Source organism: Patagioenas fasciata, chromosome 13 (genome assembly GCF_037038585.1).
Source record: "Patagioenas fasciata isolate bPatFas1 chromosome 13, bPatFas1.hap1, whole genome shotgun sequence".
Lineage (NCBI taxonomy): Eukaryota > Metazoa > Chordata > Aves > Columbiformes > Columbidae > Patagioenas > Patagioenas fasciata.
Genome location: NC_092532.1, coordinates 17,634,188 through 17,643,609, shown reverse-complemented (window position 1 = coordinate 17,643,609; position 9,422 = coordinate 17,634,188). Strand labels below are relative to the sequence as shown.

At 37.8% G+C, this 9,422-nt stretch overlaps 1 protein-coding gene across 14 annotated transcripts in view; it reads right to left on the bottom strand.

Moving 5' to 3' along the window:
• Positions 1 to 1,292: 1,292 nt before the first annotated feature.
• ZNF536 (zinc finger protein 536) overlaps positions 1,293 to 9,422 on the bottom strand; it is a 345,571-nt gene continuing 337,441 nt past the window's right edge. For 13 of the 14 annotated variants that reach the window (XM_071814307.1, XM_071814304.1, XM_071814314.1 and 10 more), the window contains one exon: positions 1,293 to 4,319. In XM_071814307.1, coding sequence (XP_071670408.1) covers positions 4,084 to 4,319 — 236 coding nt within the window. In that variant the 3' untranslated portion in view covers positions 1,293 to 4,083. The remainder of the gene's footprint in view (positions 4,320 to 9,422) is intronic. The other variant, XM_071814316.1, reaches the window with a different exon arrangement.

Sequence of the window (9,422 nt, the reverse complement as noted above, 5' to 3'; positions counted from 1 at the left end):
AACTAGAAGGCAGGAAAATCTTTGGGATACCCCCCCCTTCTCTTGCCCCAGAAAGTTGGTTTTGCCCAGCTCCAGGGCACAGATTACCTGGAAGGACAATGATCCTGTGGTGAGCAGAGTCCAGCTTTAAGCCTGGAGCTCGTCCATTCTCAAGCAACATTTTTATATGCTACAATTTAGCGCCAGAGAAGAATGGTCGCCCCCAAGAAAGGGTGTGAAAGACCTAAACTTTTCAAAACATAAGAATTGTCCATTAACTTATTGGATTTTGATTAAAATTTGATGTATTACATAGTTTATTCTCTGCAGATGAATAGCCCTTCTGGCATTTGCCTATACACCAGTGAATTTGGCACCAACTCCCCAGTTCTCTCTGCCGCACTCCACTGATCCATGGTTAACACCAACTCCTTGCTGCAACCTTCAACCACTGAATAACTGAATTTCCATGATGCTACACTTCAATGCTTAACTGTTCTAGACAATTTTTGTACTTTTTGGTACCGGAGAATTCAAGCTACAGCATAACATTATTATTATTGTGGGCTCGATTGGTTTTGTCCAATGTTAAAATTTCCCTTCTCCATATGTGTTTTCCTTCTCAGCTGTTTTTGTGCAAGGCCATGTTCCTCTTTGCTTCCCATACTCACCGTAGTTTCTCAGATTTGGTGAATCTTTTTATTGATGTTAATCATCTTAACTTTTTTTTTTTTAAGCAGTGAGAAATATTCTACCTTAGTTGCTTTCAAATATGCAAATAACACCTTAAACAGGAAGAATAAAGATTCACCCAGGAGAATGGGAGCTGTCTTGCACTTGCACATTCTTTGAAGTTTGGGCAGCTTTCTTAACATGCACCATAAAAATAAACCTCACGATTTTCTAAAGCCAAATATATGATCTATACAAACAATTTTTTTTAATGTGAAAACATGACTTTATACATCATAGTGTATGATACACACTTCAAACACTTTCAAATCGAAGCTTGATAGACCCCAAGACTTTTTCTATAGTACATAAGTAGTAGTATATAAAACAATTATTACTACATGCTAAAACAGATTTCCACAGGTTTTTAATTAAGCACAATATATATATAATATATATATGTATATACTGTATATAGATTTGTTAAGCTTAATAAGTGGACTGAGCACACACACCCAGCATAATACACTCCAGTAACTGCCTAACAACTGTGAATTTACTGACTTTTTTTTTTTAATCTGACAAAGCTGCAGAAAATAAAGTTTTAACGGTTCCTAATAAACATAAGCAAGTAGGAAAACTTTTTTTCAGAGGTAGAGGTTTTATTGCGTAAAACACTGGATAAAACTGTACTGCTTCAAAGACATTTTTATTCTAACAGCAGAAAGAAAACAGTCATTGCTGAAAAAACAACTTTTAATACTTCTATACCAGAATAAATTTCTGTCAACTGATGTATTATAATAATAAATAATGACCAAGAATAAACTTTAAATACAAAGTTTTCTAATTGTTACAAGCATAGCAACAAAATCCTCTACTCTATTGATCTCAGATTTCCTCCAAGATAGAAATTTTTCTTTGTGTAGGAATGTAGACAGTATTATGACCAGTATCACAGACTACAGAAGTTACAGAGAAAAACTTGACATGTTTAGATATGAGAAGCATGATGATATTCAGAACCTGACAATGCATCACTGCTGCTGTCACTTGTTTGTATTACAAGTTACAAATGTTCTGGAAAAAAGGGCGATGTCAGAGGGGAGGAGAGGGACAGTAGCACCCGACCAAATGGAATCAACACACACATCACAAGGAGCGGGAGATGTTTCCAGTGTCACAAACAGAATTATTGCCTGTCGTATCTGAAAATGCTCAGAAGACACAAAAGAATACTGAAAGAGCTCAAAAAGTGCAAGAAATGGAATGTGGGGGGTGGTTTCGGGGTTTTTTTCCTCCTTTTTTTTTTCTTTTTTTTTTTTTGCTAAGATACTGAAGGCGGCGCAAACACACGAAAGCAAGCGACTGACACAGTCACCAAACACAGTAGTGCAGTTAAAATCCTAAAGCTTACTACAGTCAGAAAGTTTCAATAACATTTCAATCCTTTATCTAGGATCATAGAAACAGTTGCATTAAGTTTATCAACTCGGTTTAAGTAAGGCAGTGAGAACTATACTAGAAAAACAAGAAAAGCAGCTTGCTCTGTGCCAGATGGGTCCAAGTTACACAGTGACCTCATTTAAACTGAAACTTCAGTTGGATGACATCCTTTCCGACAGCATATGCAAACCGTATTCCTTATTAGCCTGAGATTTTTTTTTCCAGTCTCAGGGTAGCGCTAAGAATTTTATTTTATTTACATTGATTGCAGTTTAGTATTTTTTGTAAACTGCTTTAGGCAGAGCTGAAGTTTTAAGGCCCTGGGGTTTTACTCTGTGCTCCCAGCCTGCAATGAAATATTGACTTTTTTTTTTTTAAGTCTGGATGATTTTGTTTTAGAAGAAGTTAATACTTCTCAACCATCACAATAAACAGCACCAATTTTGCTTCTATCAAAGGAAGTACATTAGAAGGCTAAAATTTTATGCCATTCAGAGAATTTCAGAATAAACCTTTAGTTATGTTTCTTACTTTTCAAAGTATGTGGTTCATTATAGTCTCTCGAAAGCTTCCTATGTGACAAAGACCTTCCTAAATTTGGAGTAACCAATCAGTAAAAAAGGTAAAATCTGCAAAAATATAGAACATATTTGTTTTACAAAACGAAAGAAATATCAGCTAAAACACTTTTCTTCATTAGAGACAAAGAGCAGAAATTTTGGATTCATATTTTACATCAAGCTACTTTATAAGAGCTTGCTCCAGATGAACCTTCTGCACTGTGTCTGTAACACTTACAAAAACTAACGCAGGAAAATCAATCATGACAGGGGAATCCTTCGCTAAGTGAAAATAAGAAAAAGTAAAGGAAGTTTGAAAGAAAACAACAAGAAGAGAAAGGAACAGAAGAAGAAAAAAAATTACCAATATTCTATATAATAAAATTCTGTTTCTCACTAGCACCTTCTATAGACAAAGATGACTAGTTTCACTAAACAGTATTTCTACATATTGTACTTCTACTTTTATAGCAACTTCTTCATCAACAAGGAATAAAAAAGAATAAAAACATTTCCCTCAACACTGCAAGATGATTACAAAAAAAATGGAATTACATTTCAAATCTGCAATCACACGTCGAGCTGCAGATTTTTTCTAACCATTGATTCATTTGGCTGTATATTTAAAAGAAAAAAAGAAAGAAAACATAAAAATGTAATACCACCATACTTTTCAATATAGGTCAGGACTGACCCCAGCTTATGGGCCGTCTAAGGTTTCTCCCACACTGCAGTTGCAACACCACTTGAATTGATTTTCTCTGCAATGACAGCTCCAGTCAGACTGGCACCATGGCAGTCTACCAACACATCTCATTACTATGCTAGGCAAATGACAGCAGCTGGTGTCATATTATAAAGGTGTTTTCAACAATGAAAACACAGCCCCTCAATCTTCAAGGCAACACTAAATCGTTTAGACGGTATCATTTTTCTGTTAAGAGCATTATTTTTGGACAAAGACCACTTTAAAGTTTGAAATTGCCCTGCTTTTCAAATAACTAACGACCTCCTAACATTTTTAAATCACTTTATTATCCCACCTACATTGTTTGGAAGTACTTGTTGCCAGGTAACAGTTTAGCAGCCATTTTCAAAGGCTGGAAATTTATTTTGCGCGTGTAATATACGTATTTAAACTCACACACACAAACATATGGAATGTGTGTATTTTGTGTGTGTGTGTGTAGATACATATTCAATGTGTGTATGACTATCTCTGTGTGTGTATAAATATATATATATGCACGTGTATGTGTACGTGTATATATAGATATATTTGAACGTTTTCAGCATCCTGTACGCTTCTGGGAATTCACACGCCCTTCTTTCCCTTGGAAGGCAGTTTGCTGACCCTCACCCAAATGCAAATCTAAACCCGGTGTAAAAGGCTACTGCAGTATGGAGCCGAATCCGCCGAGCCGCGTCACTCCTGGGCCTTGCCGCCCTCCTCCGCCAGCTCTGCCGAGCTCCCTGCTTTGACAGCTGCAGGTTCCTCCAAATTCCCAGAAGCTTCGGAGTCAACTCTGGAGCGCTTGAACCTGCGGTCGGGATACTGGCTGTTGTCAAAAGGCATGCGATGGACACAGAGAACGTGGGTCTTCAGATTTCCCTTTTGAGAGGCACTGTACGGGCAGTATCTGCACTGGAAAGGCCTGTGACCTGCGTGACAGATGAGAGTCTGGTTAGTTTTTTATTTTATGTATGCGGCGCCTGCAAACCCGACTGTTGTGCAGCCTGACAAAAGTGTATACACCGGACCCCCCAGCAGAAATCTCTGCTGTTGGGTGGAGGACATCACCGCCTGTCTTCTGCAAGAATAAGAAATCCACGCTATTTGCATGATACCTAGTTAAAAAACCTGCATTTTAAAAATTCCCTGCTTCTAATTTTCTGGAGAAATGCAGCTATTTCATCTGCCTCCTCAGACCCAGCTGTAAATCCATTAGTCTACAATCCAAACTAAACTCTTGTAAATACAGTGCAACTGCATACGAGACTGCCTTCTTTTACATTTGTTAATTATCTTTTTTATTGAAGTGCAATTCAAGGATGACAATGTGCAGACCCTTAGTCTAATAAACACACTTTGTCTCTGGGTGGGTTTCGGAGTAAAGAATTGTATGTTTTATTTTAATCACACAGATTACTTTTTAATGGAAAGAAATAACGAATTGAGATAACCAAGGCCTCAAACCTGCAAACATTTACTCCGGTGAGATTACTCCTGTGAGTAAAGATACGCAAGACCATAAGTGTTTGCTGGACCAGGGCCTGAGGTTATCACCAGCTTTAAAATAAAATGTCCAAGATAGATTAGAAAAGGAATGTTAATGCACAAAATCTGATAGATGCACTTCTTGTGGGTGAAACAGCAACCGACTGCAAAACGAAGGCATGAATGAAAGCTATCACTTCTCATTAAGGCTATCAATATAGTCTCCCATATTTTTCAGATGATTGTGACTTTGAATCTCCATGCTGTATCTGGTTTTGGAGGTTATGTTTCAGCAATCACATTTCAACCTATGCTGGGAAGTTGTTGATGTGTTTTACTGGAACTTTATGAGCTTTGTCTCTGAAATTAACTTAAACCAGGACCATCTGAGGTCAAATGCGCTTAGCGTGCTTTAATTTGCTCAAATAAATGAATAAATAAATGTGCCAGACCATCTACATAAAACCAGGATAAGTGAAAAACAATACCCTATCTCCACATTTGAAAAGCACATTTTCCTTTGTTGTTGTGGTACTGCCTAGCAGGCATAAAACAGACACTGGTGTAGAAGAGGAGGAGAACTATTCTTCCTGCTATGTGGGAGGGGTCTGGGACCATCTAACCTCTGTTTTAAGTGGGAATTTAGCAGATAAGCAAATAGACACTTGTGCACTGGCCCAATACCTGTACTGGAGTGGGGATGCTGCCATAGTCCCCCCAGCAGAGATGGGACCCTGGAGAAATGTCGGTTTAGCCTTGCGCTGTTGATGACACACGAGCATGAGCATCTCTAGCAGAGGAAATTCACCCGAGCCACCACCAGTGCTCTGGGTTGCTCAAGTTACTTGTAATTTTTACTGTAACATAAAAACTACCACTTGAAGGCAGAGTCCTCCAAAACATACCACTTGCTACAACAGAGGAAAGAAGTGTTAAATCCAGTCCACAGCTACCTAAGTCCCATGCCCAGGACTACAGGCATGTTTCCTTTCTCAAGGATGGAAAGCTCCTCTCCACCCTTTGCTTTTACAAGTTGAACACTGTCAGAAGTGTGACACCCCAACAAGACTTCCAATATGCATGTTTACGCATAAATCCTGGGTTAGACTGTGGATTGATCTTCTAGTTCTCTCCTGAGATAAAGACAGACATTTTCCTCAACAACTTCCTAAGGAAAAAGAAATAAAATCTGTAAGCTGCTAATAATTACAAAGTCAAATTTCAGTAGAAAGTGTAATAGCAATAGCAATGGAAGAAACCTACATAGATGATGTTACAGAAATTGGATTGGGCTTTTATAGAAAAATTTCAGCTGAAAGATATAAGGAAATAGTCAATGAAGAGATAGAAGGTGTCCCTAGTGCCTCTTAGAATCAGTCCTAAAATCAATACAGAAGCACAAATATGCTTGAAAAATTTTGAATATAATAGCTTTGAAAACTGGAAGCACTCTCAAAACTATCTGGCTATGAAAAAGGTCCAGAGAAAGTCTGATTTTCATTGTTTCAGAAAACATAGGAATATTTGAAAACTCAGGAAGACAAAAACCACTAAGAAAACCACTACATCTCCTCTGGTTGTCAGAGATGGAGTTACCAGATTTCACAGCTCAGTTATGGACTTTCTTTCCTTCTCCTTTTTCTCCATCCTGGACAATGACTCTGACTGGGCAGAGATAAGAGGTCTACTGCATACTCTGCTTGGGGAGGTGCCAAAATGCCTTTGGAAAGTGGGACAAATGTTGGGTAAAGGGGAAGGAGACTTGCTCAATGAAGACCTGAAGTGACTTTTCCTCCAAAAGATAAAAGCCTACCACTGTTACATCCACTTAGATGTGAGACTATTTACACCAGCAGCACCAGCTCCCTTCTAGTATTTGCAGTATTTCATTTGACCATCTGAAGACTGGTTCCCTTGCTAAGAATGGAAGATGCCCTGCTAAGTTGGGACAAATGGTGCAGCTTTATTTACTCTGTTTTTACTGATGCCAAGGAAAAAGCAAAAAGACATCCTGTCCATTTGGTCCTCCTTGTGTGGTGCAATGACCAGTGACTGAATGTACCATAGATGATATAATGTCTCTGATAACTGCTTAGGGAGCACGGACAGAGTGATGGGATTCCAGGAGTGAGCAGAAACAATATGCCCATCAGCCACCCTCCGGACCCCTCAAACATTATGTAACACAGAAATAAACTACACAGTTTTAGCTAGAATTGGTACCACTAGCCAACAGTGTGAGATTTCACCAAACTGCTCTTTGCCCACATGTAGCTATTATTGAATAGTCATCCTAATTCTTTCCTGCAAAGAAATTCTAAACAAGGAATCCACAAAGCACAAATGGAGCTAAGCACCTCAGATGCACCAGACTAAAAGCAAACTCTTTCTGCCCACCGCTGAACCAAGTTCAAAACTGCGCAATTCCATACAGAGAATGTAATTTATTAATTCAATGCACTTTAATAAATCAGACAATATAAAGTGCATCTACAAGGATTCAGTTCTGCATTGCCTCCCCCACAACTGACTTTTTCAGGCCATCAAAATTTCACATCACTGCCTTGTGAAAAGTAAGTACACAATAAGTTAATTTGTATTGTCACTATGCAGTACAACTGTGGTAAAGAGCACATTCATTTTTAATCCAGTATGAATAATATATAAATATGTATACAGACTGAGGGTCATAGGAAAGCAAGCGGTACATTGTTTACAGCAGAAGTAGTACAAAAACTAGAGATTATTCTCACTTGCAAGATAACAATATCTGCAATTCTGTTGTAACTAAGGGGTGAAGGAAAATGCCCGTTTCTCTAAGGTATCCCATCCATTAATTTTAGCTCAAAAACTTGTGGGCAGCAGGCTCTTAAAATAACCCTTCCCAGATAAGTTGGCAATAAATTTATAATGTTTTATCTAGCAGCGGTTGGTAGGTTCTTTCTTAGCAAGCTATAGTTCATATATATTTTACCCACTATGTACCTTCCAATAAAATTATATGAAAGCCCTTCCAAGAAAAAAAAATTCTTCCTGATAGTTCATGAGCTAACGTGTAATGCATTGTATTTGTAGTAAGGTGAATTGGAGTAAAGGTGGGGGAACAACGGGTGGTTACCCCAGCACCTGTTGAGGTCTGTCCTCTGGAAGTGACCAAACCTTCCAGGATCAGACCCAGCAACAGCAGCAGCGCTGAGATGACCCAAGGCTCATCATCTCTAGTTCTGACTGTACCCTGGAGAGAACAAGGAGTGTGGGTGGGAATACCTTCTGGTCAGGATGGAGAACTTGTTTGTGGGACCCATATTTAGAAAAATCCCTCGATGTTTGAAACTAGTCCACATTTTAAAAAATACATACCACTTCATTAATTTAGGCTTTGAGAAAAAAAAGTTTGTTTTCTTCTCTTTCAAGTTTGTGATCTGATATGTTGCTTTGTGACACATCACGTCAGCCTGCATCAGTCACATCGTGTTAGGTTTCATAACATGGCATGACTGATGCAGCCCAACACGGTGCATCAGCTGAACAGAGTCAGAAAATGCAGGTTTTGAGAAAGACATGGATATCAAAGTCTAGGTCTTAGGATTGTTTAAAAGAAAGCATATTTAAAGCAAGGGCCTTGGATTTAAACAAAGCCATTACCCATGAGTTGTTAAGGAGTCAAATACTTGCAAAACCTATTTTGCTTTGTCTTTTCTTTAAAACTCAAAATGTATTATTGGAACACAAAAAAAGTCAATGTCAACAAAGTGTCATTGGGTTACTTATTGTAATCCAAACACTGCTAATAGTTACTAATTTATTAACTCTGATATGGATCCATTATTTAAGATTAGCACAAAGAAATACACAAACAAGAGAGGGAGAGTGATGAATACTAAAGCCTTTTTCGTTAAAAAAAAATCATTTACATGGTCAAGCTGCATTAATCCTTCACTTCTAAAAATATTTGATCAGCATCCAAATTCTATAAAAATTTCCACAAAGAAACATCTGATTTTTGTGGTATTACAGGCACATATGTAGGGGTTTGCACTAAAATGTAAAAATGGGCATTGGACTAGTCACATGAATAAGATCAGGAATTTATTCCAGATTGTTAAAAGTGTACTAATCACAGCAAAATCATGGCTTTCTCCCAAAGCAGCAAGAAAATGGTAATTTGAAAGAAAAATGCCAATAATACACTACACACAAGCCGTCTGTTGTCCCCACTACACCGCTTTTTATTATATTGCATATGTGTACATATATACACACAGATACGCATATACAGACACACAATTTAGTGCATAAATTTAGAGAAAAGGCAGAAGAGCAATAAAATGATGAACAGAAAACAAATGCTGTGCAATGTACTATAAATTATAATTAAGTCCTGAATAAAATGTGTTCCTTAGATATGACATTTTTTCCCTTAAAATGCAAAAATGGCCATGATTATCTGACAGAATGTTTTTCCTTAGATGGCCAATGGCTATAGCACTTACTGCGATGCAATATGGCAAACTCACTTCAGATTTCTTTGCCTTGTTTAAGAATAT